The 24,360-nt window shown below is 39.0% G+C and overlaps 1 protein-coding gene across 15 annotated transcripts in view; it reads right to left on the bottom strand.

Moving 5' to 3' along the window:
* Nucleotides 1–24,360, bottom strand: part of plekha5 (pleckstrin homology domain containing, family A member 5) — a 123,030-nt gene that overhangs the window by 58,840 nt on the left and 39,830 nt on the right. The window contains exon 1 of one of the 15 annotated variants that reach the window (XM_046873382.1): nucleotides 5,632–5,704. The exons of 13 other annotated variants lie outside the window; for them this stretch is intronic. Coding sequence is in view for 1 of the 2 variants with exons in the window: in XM_046873388.1 (XP_046729344.1) it covers nucleotides 7,949–8,108 (160 nt within the window). In the remaining variant the exon portion in view is untranslated. Of the gene's footprint in view, nucleotides 1–5,631; nucleotides 5,705–7,933; nucleotides 8,109–24,360 lie in introns of those variants that run through there. One more of the 15 variants, XM_046873388.1, reaches the window with a different exon arrangement.

Here is a 24,360-nt window from a genome sequence, read left to right as displayed (position 1 = left end):
CCATAAGATGACTTTTATTTGAACGTTTTAATAAAGAGAGAGAGATAAAATGTGTGTCTGTGGAGGGGAGATAAAGGTGTTTCCTTTCCATGGGAACTTCCTATGGGGAATTATAAAATATTAAAAGTTGGAACCTTACCAGGAATTTATGGGAATTTTGGAAAAAAAAATATATATATATATATATATATATTTGAAAGGGTTGAAAAGGGTTGAAAAATTCCAGACATTTTCAAGACTGGGAATTATCTGGGAATTAATGCTGCACAAAATAATGTCAAAAATGTTCATCTTGGTGAGTTTTAATGTAAATTACAGAAATATGTTTATATTTTACATTTCTTGCTTTGTGTGTAAACTACTGGCAACAAAATTTAACTAATAATTAAATCAGTCAAAAATGTATTTTTTTTTTTATCTGTAATAGTTTGCATGCATGTCAGCTTATGACCAAACATGTAAATAAAACCGTAGATATGAATTTTTTCCAAACGTACAATTAATTCCCGTAGATTCCCGTTAACTCCCATAAATTCCTGGTAGGTTTTTAACTCGAAATTTTCTGCCCTTTTCCAACACAGCTAGTCTTAGGCTGTGCTGCGTCTGTACAAATAATGACTTTTTGATGTTAACTTCTGTACCATTTTTGTTACTTTGTGACTTTCATTGGTTAACATTCATAGAATTTTTATTTATATTTACTTTTGTCAGATTAAAGTTTTTTCTGTGACCATTGGGAGTTTTTCTTTCATTGACCGAAGCGTACCATCAATTTTGTCCACGTGTATATTCCCATTTTTCAGTTTGTCAAATTGATCTTTTTCAAAATCACTATTTTCTCCAAATAAGTTATACACATGCAATAATCCCCCATTTAGCTTCCTCAGATCATTAGATAATGTCTTAACTCTCTGAACTTCCACCTTCCCTCCGGCCAACTACAATCCGGTATTCAACAGATCCTGGTACCATGGACAGAACGTTAAATGAATTGTCTGTATATTGGTAAAAAAACAAGTAATCGCATATAGTGTAGTATAACTTTGTAAAGATCACAATTAATTTATTCCTCTGCCCTGCCCTGCCCTGCCCTGCCCTGCCCTGGTGCATTGTGGCGCCTCAAAACGATTATCTAAGAAACATGAACTAGAAAAACAGGTTGACTTGTGGCTTTTGTATAAGGAAGGTTTATGCAAAAAAAATTGCTATGCTTATGTATTATTTTTAACATCACGATAACACTGCTGCTTTCTGTCCAGGCATGTTAAGAACATGTCACATGACTCCTGATTAGATAAACACATTTCAAACAGATACAGCAGTTTCAGTTACAGTGAAATGGAAATCAGGATCTTTGATCTACACTGGCAAATACTCCAGCATGGTGCTGATTACTGACTTGACAGTAAACTGAAAGAAGCTAAGCTGAGCATATTTAAAAGATGTTCTGCATGTCCTGAATGAAAGATGATGGGGAAAAAATGTTAAAAGTAAAAAAGTGAGTTGGAGTACACATAACTTCAATCATTCTCAAGTAAACACACACCAAAAATACAGTTACAACGATGTGCATCTCAGCTCGTACCTTCTTTATCGATGACTGATCTTACATGAGTACTGATCAGGGCATAATGCAAAAATAAGAGAATTTATTGCACTTGTACTCCCTTGGACAAGTCTCAAGAACTCGAATTGAGCCTCCTAGGTTTTAAGAGCGTCACGAATCCCAAGGAGTTGCTCAATAATGAGCCTGGGGAAGAGACTCCTGCTGTTCTCCATCTCATTCCATGGCCTACTGGGGCTTTTTAGGACACGGAGCGCTAATAGACTCAAACCCTCGACGGCAGAACAAAATGGAGCACAACAATAAAGGACAGAAGACAAAGTGTTTCAATTCATTTCAGAAAAAATAAATTCTATTTATCAAGAACATCAAAAAACCACATAAAGATGAACTGGCTGAACATGTCACAATGCCAGAACAGATTACAGCAGAACCTGATTTGAGTACACCAGGGTTTTAAGGTGTACGGTGTGGTGAGATCAAGTCCAGGTTTGTTCACACTACATTTCAGTTCATAATCATTTTCAAGGTGTATGAACAGATCCTTCAAAAAAAAAAAATGAAAGAAAAAAAAAAAAAAAAAAAGAAACACCACATCAAATACTAAGAAGGAAAAAAAAAGCTGAAGCTTGGGGACAATTTGAGGTTGGAAAGCTTCCAATCTGAACAACAACAACAAGCTTCTGATCTAAATTAAAAACCAGAAGATGTTTTGGTCTCTGTGTTTCTAAGCAGTTCCCTCAGGCTCCAATCACAGTATTTAGATAGATATGAGGCGCAGCCTACAAACTGCAGGTGGTTTGGAATTCATTCATCATAAAGTGACAGCCACTGGCACACTTTTAGTGCATCCTCTATCCAGGTCTGCTGTAAACCCTGCTGAAACACTACAATCTGAAAGACCAAACCCACAAAGAGTCTCCTCAATGGTCTAATTCTGTCTGTCTATAAGCAACACATGAAGCTTTATGTCCTGACCCAGATGGCTCACTCGCAGTCTTTAAAAATGTATTTGTTTCCATAGGGTCCACACGCAGCATGGCTTCAGCTCAGAGTAAGGGACACTTATGCAACTCACAAGCTTTATGAGATGCTGTGTGGGTCTGCGATAGGCTTGTCAAGCTCGCCGCTCGTGTTACAGTAAATCCAGCCTGTAAAGGCGAACAGGATGTTGGATTTATATTGGTGTAAAACTGAACAAAAAACAGTCACAAAACGGCTTTACAGAAATATTACTCATTCCAAATATCAGTTTTAAAAGCATAAACATATAATGAACGCTAAACACAAAAGTAAGTACACCGCTCACATTCCAGCACCCATTGCAGTAAATCTTCTCAAGGCACAATACCAAAGAAATGAAACTTAGATATATTTTAGTCAGTGTGCAGTTTGTGTAGCAGTACAGATTTACTGTCCTCTAAAAATAACTCAACATACAGCTATTATTGTCAAAAGAGCTGGCAAAAGTGAGTACACTCTAAGTGATCACAGCTGCACGTCGTGTAACCGTGTAAAGCCACACGTCCTATTCATCATGTTGATGTTTTTGTCTGCTTGACAGGACCGTACACATTTGTGTATCTTGTATTAAAGCAGTTAAAATTTGGTGCTTTGAATAAAATTCCCTCATACTGACCACTGGATGTTCAACATGGCACTTCATTGTAAAGACTGTCTGAGGATTTAAGAATTAGAATAGTTGTGCTCCACAAAGACGGTCTGGGCTATAAGAGGATCATGAGTGCTGCCAGCATTGCTTTAGATGTTGCAGAAGCGGCAGGTCCGCTTGTCAGACACTGCAATAAGTCCGTTTGCATGGCCATCGTCCCATTCTGAAGCTGGCTCACGAGAAAACAGTTTGCTGAAGTCAACCCAAGAGCATGAATTACTGGAACGAGGTCCTGTGTTCTGCTGAGACTAGGATCAATTTTTTATGGCTCAGATGGAGTCCAGCACGTGTGGTGACATCCTGGTGAGAAGCACCAAGAAAATGGTGTCTCTCCTACAGTCAGGTGGTGGTGGCAGCATTATGGTCTGGGGCCGCATGAGTGCTGCTGGTACTGGGGAACTGCGGTTCACTGATGGAAACATGGATTCCAAAATGTACTGTAACACTCTGAAGCAGAACATGTTCCCATCGATTTAGAAACTGGGCCGATCGTCAGTTTTCAAAATAATAACGCAAACACACCGCCAAGATGACCGACTTGCTGAGGAAGCGGAAGGTGAAGGAGTGGCCAGGTATGTCTCCAGACCTGGACCCTATTGAGCACCTGTGGGGCACCCTCAAGTGGAAGGTGAAGAAGCGCCATGTGTCTAACATCCAGCAGCTCCATGTTGTCATTGTGGAGGAGTGGAAGAGGATCCAGGCAACAACCGTGTCAAGCTCTGGTGAATTCTATGCCCAGGAGGATTAAAGCAGTGCTGAATAACAGTGCTGCTCACACTAAATATTGACACTTTGGACACTTAGGGTGTACTCACTTTTGTTGCCAGTTATTTAGACAATAATGACTATATATCGAGTTATTTTTAGAGGACAGTAAATCTGTACTGATATACAAACTGCACATTGACTACTGAAATATATCCAAGTTTTTTTCTATAGTATTGTCCCTTAAGAACATATAATAAAAAGGCTGCTGAAATGGAACTCTTGTAAATGAGAGCCTTAACTAAGGCCAATATGGTACTGATACCTATGGCTCCTTTCACAAACAGACATTTGTAGTGCAAAACTGCCTCTGCCATGTTAATCTGTATTCTATGTGACTCTTAGGACGCGCCTCGGCCTCCGTAGTGTTGCGATACGTCATATTCACGTAGCAGCGGTGGTGCTGAGAGAAAAGAAATCAATCTACATATCAAATATTGGTCACAGATTATTGGTCACTTTCTAAATAATAAAAGTGTTGCTCATCTACTCATAATTATATATAAATAAATAGCTTTTTACCCATGCACATCTGTTTAAAATGATGCGTCGACAATTAAAATCAATGCAACATTTTTTGCAGATGCACCAGTGGATCTCACCATCACTCTTGTCCTTGTATTGTTGCCCACTGTAGCCTCAGTTTGCTGTTCTTAGCTGAAATCAGTGAAACCTGATGTGATGTGCTATTCTCAAGGTTTAACAGGTGGAATGCTTTTCAGCGCACCATGTTGTTAAAGAGTGGCTTTCTAAGTTACGTCCTCTCCTCTGACTCGCCTCATCAACAAACATTTCCACCCGTGTTGAAGCGACTGTACTGAATGAATACGTAACGAACCCAATGAAGAGATTTTGATGATCAGGATATGCTGAGAGATTGTTCATCTCAGGCTGAAGTGAAGATGACAGTTATATAACAGCCTCCTGGCCTTATACTGTGTGTTGTCCTACATATAGCTTCCTGTAGGGGCTGATCACACATCAGCAGTTTGCAAGCGTGTGTGTGTGTGGGAGTGTATATACCTGCATGGAAGTGTGTTTATGTAAAAGAGTGCTCATGTACAAGAGTTTAGGCATGCAGTGTAGAACAGAGAAAGAAAACCTCGTCTGGCACAAGCGTCACGAGACACAGGACAGGCACAAGGGTTTATCTACAGTACAACGATAAATCAGTATTGACAAAGAAAACTCTCCTTTTCTTTGTCAATAAATAAGAACGAAATGTGGATACAGATTCCATTCTTAAAAAAAAAAAAAAGCAGACGCATCCTTCTGAGGATCCTCAACATTCCTCCTCATAATAATAAAAACAGCATCAAAAAGCAATACTGAAAAAAATCCACTCAAATTCAATTAGCAGAGCTCAGTGTGTGTGCTCCATCAAACCAAGGAGAGAAAGAGAGAAATAAAAAAAACAGGAGCGTTTCTTTTTATCTGCGTGTGCACGTGAATGTGCGCATCAAAATTAGCCTGCGCTCCGTCTGCGCCGCCACGTCTATTCATTCTGCACGGACACAACGCGCATCTGCCACACTTTATCTCCCGCAAACAAAACAGCAGCATAAAGAGACACAGAGAATGGAGAGAGAGAGAGAGAGAGGGGGAGATAGAAGGAGGGAGAGAGACTCACACATTGAAGAAGTGGTAGAAATGATGCTGCTGCTTCTTCTCTGAGCTCCATCTCGCATGCGTCTCGGTGGCGAGAGGCTCGATCTGAGCATGCCCAGAACACACTACTCGGGTTAATACACAGCCAGACGAGTGAGGTTACCAGCAATACCTCAGTCACCGACACACAGCTTCCTGCCCACACTGTTCAAACCGCGTCCCACCTCATCACACCATCCATCTTACAAATCTGTGACTGCTTATGATGTCCTGGTAAATATAATGATGCCCTGGTAAATATAATGATGCATGTGTGTCCTGCTTTGTTTGTTTTTTTAACCATCCTAAAGTAATGGACTTTGTGAAACTAACCAGGCCATTGGTTTGTACAAGAAACAGAGCGGAAAGATGGAAAGATGGACAGAATAACTACAGTAATGAAACAATAACAATAACATGTTGTAATAAAGTCCCGATCGAATGCATAGACTTCATCTGCTTCTTCATTTCGAAAACTTCAAGTCCTTTCTATTGGTTTTCAGGTATAAAATAGATTTGAGTGAGGTTTTCATTCCAGAGCAATTTCAAATGTTCTTTAAAGCAAATTAACAGGTTCACTGTCACATGACTCGTCAATCTGAAAGTCTCACCTGCAGAGGTCAATATTTGATACGGTTTTGGGTTTCTAAATAATGGAATGATTTATCCCATCTTGCAAAAAAAAGAAAAAAGAAAAAAAAAGTTCTTTAACATGCCATAAAAGATGTATAGAGGGTCTTTAGGGTCATCTGAGTGCTGCGTTGTAATTTTTCCCCCTTTTTGATATGCACTTTGTATTTTATTTGTTTTTGGAATCCTTACTCTTGTGTGTTTGACAAGTAATTAAATTCCAATCATTTACACGTACATATTTGTTATCATTTTTATTTTTATTATTAGTTGTTTTTGTTTTCTTTATTGTTTAAGTGGGGGCTTTAATTAAGCCCTTTTGGGTTTTCTGCCTCTTGTTTTTCTTTATTTTTTCTTTAATATATTTTATTCTTGTGTGGAAAAACATCACTATGACCTGTTTGTTTAATAATAAGCAACTTTATTGATTTTAACATTTTGTAATGTTATTTTTTGAGGACAAAAAACATTCTCTATATGAATTTTAAATGCTCTGTTCTGCCATTTCCATTTAAAAGTTTTCAAATCCAATTCCAGCAGCCACCATTTGTTCAACAATATGATTTCCTGTGGTATTAACAAGATAAAACATGCAGCTGTAAATGCTTTCCATTGGAATATAAAACAATATAACTAATTGTAATCATGCTGTGGCTATCAAGGGATGCGCATGTTCACCAAATACTCAAACGAGTCTGTGGCCTTTGATCCGTGTGTGGAATTACAAGCCAAAGCGGAGAAAAAAAAAATTTCCTTGCATCATTACACCACCTCCACCAGTCTGGACTGTTGAGTTCATTGTTGAGTTCATGGATTTGTGCCTTTGGTGCCCAAATAATCCAGATTAATTAGTCCAGGCCTACATTTCTTTTAGGTTTTATCTATTATGTGTTGGTGAGCCTGCAACAATTACAAGAAAATACATGGAGATCAGCAGTTTCTGATCCTAACAATTATTCCACAGTCACAGAGATCATTTTCCCATCTTCGTGGTTGTGGTGTACACTAACTGAAGCTGCTGCTGGATTTGATGCAATGCTGCAGTCACATGATTGGCTGATTAGATAACTGCATGAATGGTGTAAAGATGTTCTGAATAAAGGGAAAAAAAAACAAACAAAAAAAAAAAAACGAAGAACACAAAAGTTACAAAAACAACCGATGAACTGAGAGAAACAAAGAACGAAATATAAGAGAGTGTTCAGATAACCAAATCAAGGAATGAAAGAAAAAATACAGAACAAAAAAATGAAATAAAATGGATAATTGAAACCCTGCTTTCAAACGCAAAGCCAAACGAATGTATTACTATTTAAGTTGATTGTGAGAGATTGATGGATAAAGACAGGAAGTGAAAGTGGGCACTTTTCTAGCAAAAAGTCAGCATTTTTCTCTCTTATAATGGATTTTTATTGATGATTGGAGACACTGCTTCTTTCTTACAGGGAGAAAACAATCCAACCAGAAAAACAAGCCTCGGACATAAATGTTACTCTTCCACTAGGGTAAAGATGCACAAGAAAAACTAGATAGAGCTGAATTTATATTAGCTTCAGTGTACTCATTCTCTTAAAAAACTCCACATCCAGCAGGTTTCTGGCACTCATTCAGAAAAAGTACATTAAAACAATGTTTAGATTATTGTATTATTTGATATAAAAAATTGCATTTCATTCCAAGAAGCAACTTTGCATTGGACCATTACCTTTTTTATTTTTTTTACCACGTAGAAGAAACAGCATGATCATATGGTCTATGTCCAGTACAGGGGCATAAAAATACTTTATACAAGTGGCCCATGGTGGTCCTGGGTGCAGGTGTTTGAGACTCCTAAATATAAACCATGAAGTTTATCAACAAGGAGTCTTATTCCAGAAGATCTGGGTTTGATTTGACAATAAATGCATTAACTCAGGAGAATACAAACTCCTATTACTTTGTGACTTCGATTAAATATCAAACGTTTCAGAATTTCTGCATACATCAGCATTTATCTCATCTCAGAGGAGGAGTTGAAACATAAACCATTTTATGTCACTTAGCTATTTGATTGTGTCTAATGTTAACATGCATATACAATTCTAGCAAGAATACAGTTATAAATAAGAAATTATAAAACTGACAGTCATTGCTGAAGACAGAGAGAGAGAGAGAGAGAGAGAGAGAGAGAGAGAGAGAGAGAGAGAAAATTATGGACCACAACCATCAATGCCATCTCTACACTACCTCAGTCTAGTTGCCATGGCTACCATCTGTCTCTATTGCACACACAGACACACGCACATGCACATGCTGTTGGCAAAGGGCAGCACACTGTGACAAAAGAACACACACCCCTAGTGCCTCGCTGTTCTTCACTGACACAAGTGCCAAAGGGGAATCGGCATAAAACATGTCAGGGTGTCAAAACTGAGGGAGTCAAATCCTGAGGCTCAGAGAGTCGAATACTAAGGATGAGGAGTCGAATTCTAGGACTGAGGGAGTCGAGTCTTGAAGATGAGGAGTCCTGAAGCTGAGGGAGTCAATCTCTGAGACTGAGGAAGTCAAGAGTCAAGCTCTGAGGCAGAGGCAGTAGATTTCTGAGGCAGAGGGAGTCGAGCCCCGAGAGTAAGGGAGTCGATGTCCTGGGGTTGAGGGAATTGAGTCCCTAGACTGAGGGAGTCAAGTCCTGAGACTGAGGGAGTCGAGTCCCGAGGCTGAGAGAATCAATAGTTGAGCACTGAGGCTGATGACATCATGCCATCAGGCTGAGGGTGTCAAGTCATTAGGGTTGAGGGAGTCGAGAAACGAGCACTGAGGCTGCTAAAGTTGAGTCCTAACTCTGATGGATTAGAGTCCTGAGGAAGTTGAGCCAAGGGGCTGATGGAGACCAGTCGTAAGACTGAGGGAGTCGAGTCATGAGACTGAGGAAGACCAGTCATAAGACTGAGGGAGTCGAGTCATGAGGCCGAGGGAGACCAGTCGTTAGGCTAAGTGAGACCAGTAATGAGGCTGAGGAAGTCGAGTGAGGAGGTAAAGGGAGACCAGTCATAAAAATTATGGGAGCCAAGTCATGAGGCAGAGGAAGTCGAGCCTTAAGGCAGCCCTGAGGCAGAGGGAGTCGAGCCCCGAGGCTGAAAGCTGCTGTGGTTTACTTCACAATTTAAGGTTACAAAAGTGGCTGTTACACAGTCATGATTATTACTGTCCCGTACTCATTCACTGATCTCATCACATCAGGATTATCACCACATACAAAACACACGCATACAAAAAACACCTGTGACTGTATCTTCTTACGTGTACAGAGAGACGTTAGGAGGAAAAATAAAGCTTGGAAAGAAGTAGCAAACTGTTTCTGCTGAGTGTGGATTTTGTACCATATGCCTGCTTTTAGAACAAATTAGCAACGTAACCAAGAATGCAAAACAGCAAGGCAAGAACACAATGTCTGCAGCCTACATATAGTATATCCATAAAAAAAACTTACCTGTTCAGGTGTTCAAGCAGGACATGAAACAAAAAGAGAGATTATTTGGTTAGTACTGGAGATATTACATCCTTAAAGCTTCTCAGTGAGCACTGGTGTTTCCACTCGGCTCAAAAACCACTGAAAACAATTAGACAGTGGAAACACGTCGTGCAAAAACGCACCGTTTCCACGTCTCGGTGAGACATTTCACATGAGCGTTTCCATGGGAAGGTTCGATTTCGGTGCTCTAAAAGTCACGGCCTTTCACATTTAACTGGATCGTTAGAGTAGCTAGACAATTGAAATGCCAATAAGATGAGTGTAGCTAAATGTTAATAACTCAATCACAGATCACAGACTTATTTCTCCTTTCAGTAAACATGTGAGATAGAGAGTAAAGGAAACGGAACGTTTAGGAACGGCTAAGATCATTCAGATCGCCGTTATAAACACCTCAGTTCAGCTTGCGTTAGATTTTTGGGTGAGATGGAGGCTAAAAAAAAGAATTTTGAATGCTTCCATGTTAAACAACGGCACCCAAACACAATCAATTAATAAAACAACAAACCCCCACAAACTGCAGTACCTGAAAATGGACACTAGTTTAGCACTTTCCTGCTCGGGTCTTCTTCAGAAACTTAGTGTTGCTTTGCAGTGGTGGTTATGAAATCTTTCTTGTGCCTGATATTCTACATAAATATGAATGATCTCATCAGGTTCCCCTAAAGCACAACCTGCTCATCGTCTGCGTCGCATTTGATAGAAATTTACAGAATTTCAGTATTTTTTATTAAAAAAATTAACACAATAAAATAAGGTATCCTTAAGGTTTTTTTCAAAACCGTCTGCGCCGCAGGTTTGTACGTGAGAGCTTGAAAATGTGTTAATGATTTATATTCTTGTCATTTATAACCCTGTAAAATATTAAATGAATAAATAGATCTGCATGATTCACTCAGTGAGTAATACAGGTTTCTGGGGATTACCATAGAAATTAATTTCTGCTTTTTAATTAATTAATTTTTTTAGTGAGGGCACTGGAGCTTTACTATTCCAACACATACAAAGAGAAAAAAAAACAAAAAACCATCAGATTTAAATGAAATGTTTGGAGATGAAGGAACCAGTAGGGGGTCCAGCACAGCAGGTGGACTTCTATCTGAGTAAGAAAAAATAAAACAGGAAAACTCAGACCACACTATGGGAGTTGAACAAAGTGTCACTGAATTAAAGATGAGTAAGGAACTAGTTCCCCCTGCTGGACTCCAGGAGCCATCACACACATCAAACCCACTCACATGATCCAACCGAACACTGTGAAGGGTCGGAAATTTTTTAGCTAAAAGATAAAAAATCAATATTTCCCTAAATAAATTATTACTAACCAAGAAAAGAAGAACATTTTCCATTAAAAGCATTATCGCTGACCATCAGAACTGTAACAGTGTTAGCGGCTTGCGCCACTGGGAGTTAGTCTGAAGAGAATGACGGCCAAAAAGGAGTTCACAGCACACACTTTACTACAGCATACAATTTACTACAATTAAATTATCATTAGACTGTTTCAAATTGTTGAATATATGTATGTATATATTATACAGGCTTAAAATGACCCCTGTAAACCGTTCGGCAATGCAAGTTAATTCTACGCCATTCATACCTTCAACAGAATCACCGCCATGCATCCATACACCAATCAGCCATAACATTAAAACCACTGCCAAGTGACGAGCAGGCTGATGTTTGATATTAGTATTAACTAAAGCTTTTAAATTTGATAGATCTCAATGAGCATGTGTTCTGATTAAATTGAACAGTAAAAGTGGCCATAAGGTGTGTTAGGAATGTGTTTCTCCATAACTGGGGCCGATCCAATTTTCATCTCGATGCGTAGCCAACAACGCGACACAACCTATGAAGGAACTGCCCGATGCGATCCGAGTCACCCCCATTACGATGCAGTGCGATCCGATTTCAATACGATACGATGCAAAGGAACAAATATAATTTCTGCAATTCAATATGGCAGTTCGCTTTTATTTTTTTGGATCAGACCGACAGCAAATCATCAATTTACTTAAGTGCCTTCTGACTGCTAACGTATGAAAACATGCCTGTGTAGTGCAAAAAAGAAATGTAAAATAAACCAGATGTTCTTTTCCTGTTTGTCTGCAGGAAGACGCAGCTCTGCCTCTGCCATGTTAATCTGTATTCTATGTAACAGAGAGACAGTTTAGCGAGGAGAAATCGATCTACAAAGAAAATACAGGTCACGAATGATTGCTTAATGTTCTAAATAAGAAAAGTAGAGCGCATCAAATTTTTGCAAATATATTACAAATGATACATTGTGATACAAAAACCACATCTTTAACCATCCTTAATGTACTTTTTACCATCAGTAAGTGCGTCATCCTGATGGTAATAAATTCTGGAGTGGACACTGTGTATGACGAGCAAATGGCATCACAGGTTGGTATGTGCTCGGGCACACGCACAAACACACCACACACTGGCCTCTGTCCAGATGCAGGCTATGATTAGCCAGTAGTGTCAGGGTGGAGCAGGAAATGCTAATCATAACTACAATCAGTGTGTGTTCCTGGGGTCATACATGTCCAGACCGATGAAGTGCTGAACTCAAACAAAGCTCTTTATACAGATGTTCAAATGCGAGCACCATATCCACCAACGCCACAAAACTCCAATTAGCATCATGCAATCCTACGTAGTTCCTTCCTGTTTGCAGTTTGTTTTCGTTTATTTTCTTTGTATAGAAATGCGAGCAGGAATGTTTTGATGCAAACATGTTTAACAAACGAAGAAAAATAGATTTGAACGCGTTGCTCCTCCGCCTTGTCCTTCAAGGGACGTTTGTTTGCTCGGACACGTGATTTGCAGCAATGAATGAGCGCGGTATGAATTATCAAGTGAATCGTTCAGACGAGTGTATTGTGATTGCTTGGTGAAGGAACGAAGCAGAGGGAGGGATTTTTCCCCCCGCTTCTCTCCGTCTCCTCCGTGTCTCTTTATTTCTGTATGCAGACAGGATTACCATTATTAACAAGATTCAAAGTCAGAGCACATTTCAATTATGCTACACATTAGCATTTAACAGTCCGGGAGGCCTGGGAGAACAGCGTGTGGGCTGATTTCAGCAGCCCCCAAGGACCGAGGAACGGTGACATGAATAACAGAGCGCAACATGCTTCAAACTTTATCGACACAAATTTTGTTATAATTCGTCAATGCCAAAACAAATAGGTCACTGAGCAGAGATTCAACTCACTATTGGGGTCTGAACCAAGGGTCAGATCCTGCAAATCCATGGAATCAGAGCTGGTGTCCAAAATAATTTCCGGGTTTCCCCATTTTCCCCTCACTTCCAATATTAATGCATTCTAGGGCTTCCAGGAAAAAAAAAAAATCATGGACAACTAAATAAAGATTACATTTGTAGGGCAGGTCTCTGACTGTTAGCCATATAAAGAAGATCTGCATTAATCATTTAGGTGTGATGAGAACCAATGTGTAAAATGAGTCACCTGTCTTGTTCATCTCTACTCATAAAATATTGTCACTATGATTTAATCACATTAGCAATAATAGTTTTCTCCTTGTTACGGCTTAGTAAGTTGTTCATGTATGGCATTTGGTAGATGATCTTTTCCAAAGCAGCCTACAGTTTTCTCAATTAGATGCTGACCGAGAATTTTACCGATACAAACAGCAAGACTGGATCGTACTTGTTAACCGATAGATAAAAAAATATGGATACTGGTTAAAAAACAGTACTGAATCATGAAAATGTGTTAAATGAAATGAATATAAATATATTAATTACGGCTGAAATGTAACTCGAATACAAAAAAATTTGTTTAATAATTTGCCTCAATGCTTCGTTTAGTCCATTTAACTGAGCACTGTGTTTCCCCACGGACCATTATTACTGATGCACCACTCGATGTACACTGGAGCACCCTGGACAGGACACATAGAAGATGCTGCAGAATAAAAATTATTTTATTTTTTGTTTCCCTTTTGGATCAAAGGAGACCAAAAGCAAGGCACCAAAAAAATCGATAGCTACAGCCCTGATATAACTTATATTGATAAATGTTGAGGAAAATAAGACAGCATTCAATCTATAAAAAAAAGTAAATAAGTAAAAACAATTGCATCCAAAATGAATAAATCATTTCAAATAAACAGCACGTGGGGTCAGTGATTCGCCTCTAGAGGTCGCTTGCACCTCACAACCCGGAAAAACTATCGGAATGCTTTTTGCGTATAGCCGATAGTTTCAGCAATCACCTACCGGTGCAGATTAATTACCAAAACCAATGAATTGGTTGACCTCCTTAGAGGTCAATTATATAACAGTGATTGAGGGTTAAGGGGCCTTGTTCAGGGGCCCAGCAATGGCAGCTCAGTGGTGCTGGAATTAGAACTCAGGACCAGATTTCTCCTCAGATTAGAAATCCAACATCTCAACCACTGAGCGATCATTTCAATTATCTTCACAAGAAGAACTGAAATATCAAATTGAATTTTGTCCTGAGGAATTCCATATTATTGAAACTTTCACCGTGTTGAACTTTTCAGCTGAAGTGTTCCCTGTTGGAGGACAATAAACTGAACCTGAGGACTTAATCTCATCAGCCATGTGACTGCCATGATAAGTAGCTCTCCTTCCAGCTGCCTTAGCTGTGGAAACTTAAAGCAAACAAAGTTGCACATCTGAACAGCTCAGTGTGTGTGTGTGTGTGTGTGTGTGTGTGTGTGTGTGTGTAATATTTGCCATCCTATTCGCATTCCAGACACGGCAGCAACAACAATTCCCCTGAAACAGAACTTTATCCTCATTGGGCCACTGGAACACGGAGACCGATTTCAATACATGGCGTCAGTTGGTTATTAGACGAGTCATTAAAATGCAATGGGAGGTAAGAACAAGAAGCCAAGCAGATGCACAATAATGCCTTCTGCTTTGCAAAAAAAACGACAGAGACAGGAGCGGACGCGCTAATGCATTCCAGAAGTGTCTCATCTGCTCTGCGTCACGTTCCATCTCTCTCGCTCAGAGTAAATACGGTCTCTCGTTTAGAGCTCTGCACAACATCATTTGGAAATGTGGCTGGAGGTCATAACTTGTACAGTAAAACCTATTTTAATGTAAGAAGTGCTACTGTGTTCACTGTTCATTATGTGAGCAGCCATATTGATGTGATGTCAGAATGATTTCATTGCTTTCTAACAGGTTGGCATTTCCACATTAGTCTTTATACATACTACTCATACTTCATACTATTACATGCAAAATTTCGGTGGAAAAAACAGATCTGAATCTGAGAGAGAGAGAGAGAGAGAGAGAGAGAGAGAGAGAGAGAGAGAGAGAGAGACAGAGAGAATACCATAGTGCCAAAACTATCTAAACAACATGAAATGATTACAGCTATTATGTTTGTTACAGGCAGTTTAATAGGCATCTCCTTGTACAAACCAAATGTTTCTGGTTTCACTTCTAGAGCACGTCATATTACAGCCATGGCTGTTTATTCTACTGTAGACCTTCATGCTGTGTCTTGGTATTAATTATGCCTCTTGTAACTTAAGTTGTTTTAGTTTTTGTGCAAACTTCTGCTCAAACAGCCTTCAGCTACCAAAAAAAGCCTTATTTTTTTCTTTTTAATAGTGGTTACTTTACACAATGATTTTGCACAAAGTTTTATCCAATTATAAATAACAAAATGACTCACTGAAAGCGATCACACACATCGCTGCTCGATATTAGCCTTGGCTTTAACAGTTACCATCCCAACTTTAGCTAGCTGCTTTCCTGTAGTAATTAGACATGAAGCTTCTAGCAAGCTAAACTTTTTCATACGTTAATTCTTAGTCAGCAAAACAAGATGAATTTGAACACATTTGGCAATGATTTGAATCGGACGACTTGTCCGTCCTAATTGACTGCAACCACAACCATCGGCTTGAAATTCGATCCAATTCCATTCATTTTTATTTGTATAAAGCTTTTAACAATGGCCGCTGTCTCAAAGCAGCTTTGCAGAAATAAAGCGGTTACAAAGTTGTATAAAAGCATGCATCATTTTAATTTATTATTAATAAATTATTAATTTCATTGTAATTGTATTCATTAGTTTCTCCCTAATGAAAGAGAAAGTCGGCATGAGGAAAAAACCTTGAGAGGAGTCAAACAGACAGCCCATCCTCATCTGGGTTGCACAGAATGTCCATTCATCACAGTTCCATCATGGTTGAGATGTAACCGTTCACTGATATGATACGTAAAAACCAAAACAGGGTTGGATTTAACAGCATGCAATACAAATCAAGGTTCTGTATGAGTGACTCTGTTCTGCTTCTGACATCCAAATCAGAACACAACATTTTAGAAAACAAATTCTAGCTCCTGCTATGGTTCAGCCACCAGGAGATGCGACTAACATCTAAGAGACGCTTCTCACTCACGTGCCAGGTCTGTTCATGCGCCTGAAATTAGCCAGGGGTTGACTTTACCAGGATCTTCTCCCTATCTGCATACACAATTGCTCACATTTCTGCTGTGAGTCAGCATGGAGAAGCAGCGCTCTAAAGGGAACAGCAGCAATCAGAATAACAGACAAGATCGAGCAAACAGAAATGTGGCAAATAAATAACAAGTGACTATGACTTATTTTGAGTTTAGTTTCCGACCATAAGCATCTCCATGGTTTATGATCGGTAGCATTAACAATACTCACATAATGTATAATAAGGCCACGTACACGCTCATGCAACTATTTGTGTTTGTTTGAATAATCATTTAGGGACGTTATCTAGTTAGAAAACACCGTTCATGTCTGCACCAACTGGCAGCCAAGTTTTGTATGAAAATATCCTTCTTATTTATATAGCTGTGGATTTTATGCAGTTCTGGGAATTTTACTTACTCTCCCGAATCCATGTGGTTTAATACAAAATCTGATCGTACAGACGTTATATAAAGACCCCGGAGGTACAATGTCAAATATTTTCCACTAGATCTTCAACAAACCCGAGGATTAAGTAGCATGGTGCGTCTGTGTTATTGTAGCTTCCCAGTGTAATCTAACGCAAAATCAAAAAGAAAAGAAAAAATCCGCCCGAGTTTCCACACATCGTCAGGCTGGAGTCTGTCTGAATACCTTCAACCATGTCATGGATTTTTCAAAGGTTCTTTCTCCTCTGTTTGGAGAACATCTAATTTTTTAAGATAAGGTTCCAATTAGAACCAATTTATATCTGGAACAGCCAAAAATTTGATGGGTTGGATCATACTCGCCGATATCTAATTAATAAATCAATTAAATTTTTTAATGGATACTGATTAAAAAAACAAAAAACAAAAACATAACACTATGTAAAATAGTACCGAAGATTATTCCAAAAATAAAACTAATAAAAAAAGCAATGAATCATGAAATTGTGCTAAATGAAATAAATATCAATATATTCATTATATTAATAAATATTGAGGAAGAAAATGAACTGAAACAAAACTGCATTGAAAACAAAATGCAACCCTCCAAATAAATAAAAAAAAGTTACATTCAAAATGAATTTAAACAAAGGCACTTCAAATAAACATTGATTAAGTGATTCGCCTCTAGATGCTGCTCTCATGCTGTATAACGCAACCCGGAAAAACTATCGGTATGGATTTCTGCCGATGGCCGATAACTTCAGCAATCAGCAAAACTGATGAATCAGTCGACCTCTAGTAGATACAAAACATCTTGAACATAATGAGGAACTATTATGATTTTCTGAAGATAAGTTTCTAGTACTTGCAGGTGCTCTGAAGGAATCCTGAGAAATTCATATTTGTGGTCCTGCTTTGCGCCATCTCATTGGAGCACAATGCTCTTGTGCGTTATAGAGATGACCAGATATTCTCAGTCATCTTTGTCTGGGAAAGAGCAGAATTCATTAACCATTCTGACCATTAAAGCATGTTGCTATAGCAACAGAAAAGAACCACCATATGTAAATAGGGACATGATGTTCTTATTGTGAAATCTTGTGTTAGCTTTGTGCCAGATAGAAAAGGCCTGAGGGTCAGGCGAGTCTTTATAGTAATGCAAGTCTTGGGTAGTAACTCTGCACTGAATATGATTTTTACCTTATCTGAGGCAAGTCCAGCAGTTCCTTAAATAATCGTCCAGGTTCGTTTGTGAATTGTCTGCTGTTTTGGAAGAACGTCGGTCAGCCACACATTTCTGGGAATATTAAGCACTTTTCTCCTATTGGAGATAGCGGCTCTCATTGTGGTTTACTGGAGTCGCAGAAGCTTAAGTAATGCTTGTAATGTAGATCTTTCCAGACTGATTCCTGAAAACAAAGTTACATTGAATGCAGCATAGTGGGCTACTTGTTGCGACCTTTTAGCCTGCTTCACATTGTTGGCGAGGTTCACTTCAAGGGTCGTTTGGAATCAGGCTGGCAGAAACTCAAGTCAGGGAGTGTGAGGCGAAATGAACTCGTTTATCAAACGAATCTGATTAATAGATAAGGCATTAAGTTTTAACGTTTCAACAGCAATGTTTTTCTGGATTTACCAGGTTTTGTTGTTTGAAGGCCGCTGAACGACTACGAATAAATAAACTAAGCCTTGTGACATGGATTTTAATCTGCTTTTGTATCTGAGCCCTCAAACTTCCCCAAAACTCTGAATCAGACATTTTGAATTTGTGAGATTTAGATCAGTTTTGAATTCAGAAGAATGTTTCCTTGGAGCTAAAATGCAATTTGTGCTAGTAAATATAATGTGAACAGCACTAAGCAAGCATCATAGCTCCAAAGCCCTCCATTTGGTAGAGCGCCCATAGCCTGGGAGCACACGCTAACAAACAAGCCCCAACCCAGATAACACTTTACTCCAGGGAGAACACCACAGTAAACATGTACTGTAAAAAAAGCGGCTTGTGCAGCTCACACGCCACTTACTCGACTGATAGAGTAGTGAGGTTTGTGGTTGTATATCATTACATCACTGCCCTGGTGCCCTCCAGAAAATACACTGAGGCTGAAAGGGGAAAAGCCTTTGTGGGTTTGTGCCCTTTTGCTGTCCCTTAGACTGCTGCTGACCTCGACATAGTAAACAGGAAGATGAACGTAGGATGGAGATGAACGAGGACAACATGGACTCTTCGGAATCTGAGCAGGAGAACGAGCCAAAATACCAAGAGAACCCTTTAACCAGCAGAGGGTCTTTTTCAAAAGCGCAGCAGCTGGCCGGGGAAGTGGTTTTGGTGCTTGCAGAACTGCAAATTTAAATGTGATTTTCTTTTTTTAGTAATATGTTTATAGGTTTAAACAGACAAATAGACAAACTGTTTTCCTTTCCAGCAAACCTCAGTTGTTTTTTTACATCTCCTTTTTCCAGACGCTTTCAGTTTTCTTTATTGCGCATCTCTCTCTCTCGCACGCGCCCTCGTTGACACACAATGCAATTTCTTTTTCTACAGAGAACGACAAGTGACTGAGGGTCTTGTAACTGCTCCAGCGCTGAAGCACAAGGAGGTCATTTCCAACTCCCACGCAGGCCGTGTGAATAAGAGTTGATGGAGAAGCAATCATCCACTCCTACTGACACACTCCTTCAGACACACACACACTCTCCCAGTGACAAGCGTTTCTAAATATTTTCAATGTCCTAGGAAACTCTTGAGCTGGTTTTCATTTTGGTTAGTCGGGCAATTACCCACAATGCCGTTTGCTCGCTTTATCTTTACTTAAAGAGAGCGATGCAGTGGGAATTTAGGTCCTTTTATTTATCCAGCTGGTACCGTAAACCAACAATATCTCCCCGACCTACGCATCAGGACAAGAATTGCAAAGTAAAATTAGCAAATATGTAGAAAAAAATAAATAATGATGAATCCTCAGGCCACACAGACGTCGCATTATTCACAAAGTACAACCAGGAGCTGGAAAAATCCTGTACAACCACCATTAAGAAGCTCCTGCATCTCCATCTTCCTTCCACTCTGAAGTGAGCAGGTACTTTTGACCAGTCTTTTGGAAGATGCACAAGATGCACATTAGCGAGAACTGGTGAATCAATGTGAGGAACACAATCCCTACTGTACAGCATGAGGGTGGCAGCATGAGGGTGGCAGCATGTGGTACGGGGGTGGGAATGGGGTGGCGGGGTTTTGTATTCTTCGGGAAACGTACGTTTTTGGCCGCATTTGTATAGTGAGTAAGCAAATAATCACAACCCGAATGGGGAAAAAAAAGAATTTCAGAAGAATATTCTTGCATGACCTGTATGCTCAGATTCAAGCTTGGGCCTGATGATCACCTGATGCAGGCACAGGATGTCTCGCTTTCGTTCTCCTGCATTACACACACAGCACACGCAGATTTCATAAGGAATAAATCATCATATTCTCAGATCCGAGCACTAACACCAACACCTACAGGTTTTCATCCTACTGATGCACACACACCAGCCCAAAGGGACGAACCAATTCGGCATCTCCGTCACACACAAAACGTTAATAATTAAATTCACAGACTTCATTATGCCTAGTCTTTTTTAGTAATATTTTTTTATAAAAAATAACAACATCCACTCCAAGTGCATGTTATAAATCCTGGTGAGGACTGCCGTGGTCCCAATGCACTTGCCGAAGCATGTTCCTAATCACATGAATCAGGGGGAACAGGCAGGATTGTGAATCAGAGACAAACCGGTCCTGCTGGGGAGAGTGATGATGTTTCTGCATGTCGGTACAGCAAACAGAGGCCAAAACTCTTATTGAGCACAAGCCACAGAGTTCAACATCTATACAGTGGAATACAGTGACCGAAGTTAAAATGACCTGAACTTCGATTTAACGATGTACCAGCGCACTGGCTAGGATGAACAATCTAACCCCAATGAGAGTTAATGACCTGAGTTACTGAGCAACACAAAAACTGTGAGGAGGTTTTAGGACTGTAAATCATATCAACAGTGTGCTAGAATGGCTCAGGAGCGCAGGGCGACCGATTCATAGATTAATCGGCACCGACAGTCGATTGCTGGAACTATCGGCAAAAATCGATAGCGTTAGTTTTTCCAGGTTGCGCCTGCGCTGTCATTACACAGCACGAGAGCGGCCTCTATAAGGCCAATTGCCAATTTGACACAGGAGACTTCGAGCTATAAGTCATTCCTGTTATAGGAATATAGTTTATTGTGCGTAAACTGAAATTAACAGATTTAATTACAATTAACTTAATTTTTTAAATGTATTAGTAAATACCGATATTAACAAACAACAGTTTTATTGCATTTATTAGCTTCAGTTCATGATTCAGATGGAATCCTACTTTAATGCGTTACCATTTCACATTAATCCAAACAGTCATGATTAAAATAGCTTCCTAAAAGGCAAAAGCATTGAAATTACATTTATTTTTAGCTACCAACATAGCTATCGCTAAAATCCGACCTCGGATTATCTCTAATTGGCTTCTAAGAAAACTGAGCCACGTGCGAAAAGGAAAAAGAAAACGCGTGTTACGGATGCGTTTCTCCGTTCCGTTCTCTTTTTATAGCTTTTGTCTGCTACAACAGTAACGTATCCGTTTTCAAACGTGGTTTAATGTGGCTTTACTGTGTTCAAATGCTTGATTTCAATGTTTGTATATTGAATTTATGCAAATATAATTTCATTATTGCACAAAATTGTATTAATGATATTCACAACAGACATTGTCTCAAAGCAGCTTTACAGAATTTTAAGAGTTAAGGTGAACAATGTGTATTTATCCCTGATGAGCAGCCATGGCGAATTTGGCAAGGAAAATCTCCCTTAGATTTTATGAAGAAGAAACCTTGAGAGGAACCAGAGCCAAAAGGGGAACCCATCCTCATTTGGGTGACATCAAGAGGGTGATTATAGTCTTTAAACAATACAGAACACTGGAGAATGAGAACTAACATGAGTGTGAGATTATGAGTAATGTCCTTCCTACAATCTTATACAGTCATTTGAGATTATGGAACCAGGAGCCACTGAGCAACTCATAAAATAGCTCAACATTTGCGATCATCACAGATCCAACACCAGCTTCTCCATGCCTAGCATGAGTGAATTTGCTCAGAGGAGAAATCCCCCATGCACTCAACAAGTAGCCACTATAAGTTTTTATAATGTCTACATGAAAGATATCTGGCTTTTGCATTTTTAAAGTACACTTTTATACATAAATACCCTGAATTAGGGTTCTAGATATAATAATAATAATATAGAGATATAATAAGCAAACTTTAAAGCAAACTTTAACTTGACTCGTTTTTTTTGGAAACAGACTCACTAATCTTTACTTTTGATGAACTCCATGATAAAGCAGCAGAATTCAGAAGAAACCTTCTGTCGGATCATTTACACAGAAATGCGTCCAGTCTAATCGGGAGAAACTTCACTCAGTGAGAGAACAACCACACAGTCTTATATACTGTTTTTCACTCTGTAGCTCTATTAAAGTTTCCGTGTTTCCCGAGATGTTTAACACGTACAGCATAGATGCAAATTACACAGAATTTCATTATGTTAAACCCAATTGTCCTCGGTGTTTAGCAAAAACAATGAAATTGACCTTGTGGCTCCACACTCTGTCTGTGCATGTGTTCTCGAAGGCATGTAGCATACGAGAACATACAGAAGGAAAAAGTTCATATTATTTGGTAGAACTGAGGTACATATATATTGTCATAAATAACCGCTGGTGAGGTCGTGGTCCACACGGAAAACTGACTCTGATCAACACGAAGCGTTGTGGGGATTCTGGAGGTGTGCATGTCTCCTCATCTGTATGCTTCGTTATCACAGGCAATTATCTATAGCACAGTTTTGTATAAACACACACACACACACACACACAGCTGCCCCACAAAGCTCCATGCTTGCATCCAGATGTCAGACAGCTCTCTTTGGAGAAATAGATAAAAAATAGATAAGAGGAGGGACACAAGGACACAAAGTCGTGAGAACTTCCACTCTGTTATGGTTAGGCTGTGCTTTAAAAAAATAAAAAATAAAAAGCAGAAAAGCAGCCCGGAGAACATGACGCATAATGACACTACTTCTTCTGCCTTAATAGATCATCACAAACACGGGGATGGAAATGCATTTGTAGGTGGTGAGATGACAAAAATATGTCACAAATACGTGCTGCAACATGTACTACAATATCATTCCGCTCACAAGCTGTCGATTGTGTTACATTAAAAAAATAAAAAATAAAAAAATGAATGTCTACAAAACATTTTACGGTTAAGATAAAAAGGCAGAAATTTTGTGATGCACTCAAAAGATACCAACTACTGCATCATGGGGGGAAAAAAGTCACTAACAAGCAGAAAGTTGTTAATAAAAAAATAAAAATACAAACTTACAATACACAGCTAGCAAGCACGTCTGTACTCTTTTATAGATTGGAAGACTATTCATAATCAGTCAAACAGTAATCAGTAGAGGTCAAACGATAGATTTCACAGATACCGAGAGCTCGGTTGTATTGTACTTGCCGATAACCGATTAATTAACCAATAGTTTTTAAAATGGATACTGGATAACCAATAAACGAAACAAAAAAACAACACTCGATGTAAAACAGAACTGACAATTACCAAAAAAGATTTACAGTATTAAATCATGAAAATGTGCTAAATGTGCTAAATGTGCTAAATTAGACACAGTGATATGGAGACGGATTATCTGCTGTTGCGACCCCTAACGGGAGTAGACGATGAAGTAGCCGAAAGATTATGCAGAGTTTAAATTGGAACACTATAAACACAGTAATGTACCAGTGGAACAGCAGTGCCATTAATGTAAACAGAATGTTTCTTTAAAATCATTAAGGAGTGTAATGTGTTTGTATGTTGTTTTGACTCTGGTTTGCACAAGGCCAGTGCTCTCTTACTCTGTTGGTGTTAACTGAACAACTCTATGACCTTCATTAGATCCCACCCTAGTTTTAAGAGTGACCGATTGTGTATTGAGGAGAAAACTTGTTAGAAATACTTTTGCCTTTTATAGTGCATGGAAATGTTTGAGATCACTATGGATTATGTGCAATTTCTTTGTAAAAATCTGATGTAAATATTGTATTAATATCAGCATATGCACAGATATTTGTGTACTGGATACTTTCTGGGTTCTTTTTGGTCAACAGTATTTTGTAAATGTTTAGTTGCAATGAGTCTCGAATAAAGTAGAGCTGAAACGATTCCTCGTGTAACTCGAGTAATTCGAATACAAAAAAGCTTAGTTTACTCTATTTAACTACACACGGAGCATTGTGTTTCTCCACGGACCATTATTACTGACGCACCACCCCTAATCTCTGGAGCGCTCTGTGCAGGTAACACATAAGACGCTGCAGAATGAAAAACGGAAGAACAGGAAGAAGATTCGGGCCAGAAAAAATCATTTTTAACTAAAACCTAAAGAAAACACTAAAGTTACGGAAATTGATTTACCGTATTTTCCGGCATATAAGACTTTATACTTTTTGTATACTTTTTTTCACGTTTTGAACCCCGCGGCTTAAACAATGAAGCGCCTAATTTATGGATTTTTCTGGGTT

The sequence above is a fragment of the Silurus meridionalis genome, chromosome 18 (assembly GCF_014805685.1).
Source record: "Silurus meridionalis isolate SWU-2019-XX chromosome 18, ASM1480568v1, whole genome shotgun sequence".
NCBI lineage: Eukaryota > Metazoa > Chordata > Actinopteri > Siluriformes > Siluridae > Silurus > Silurus meridionalis.
Note: the sequence above shows the minus strand (reverse complement) of the source record. Positions and strands in the feature narration are given on the sequence as shown.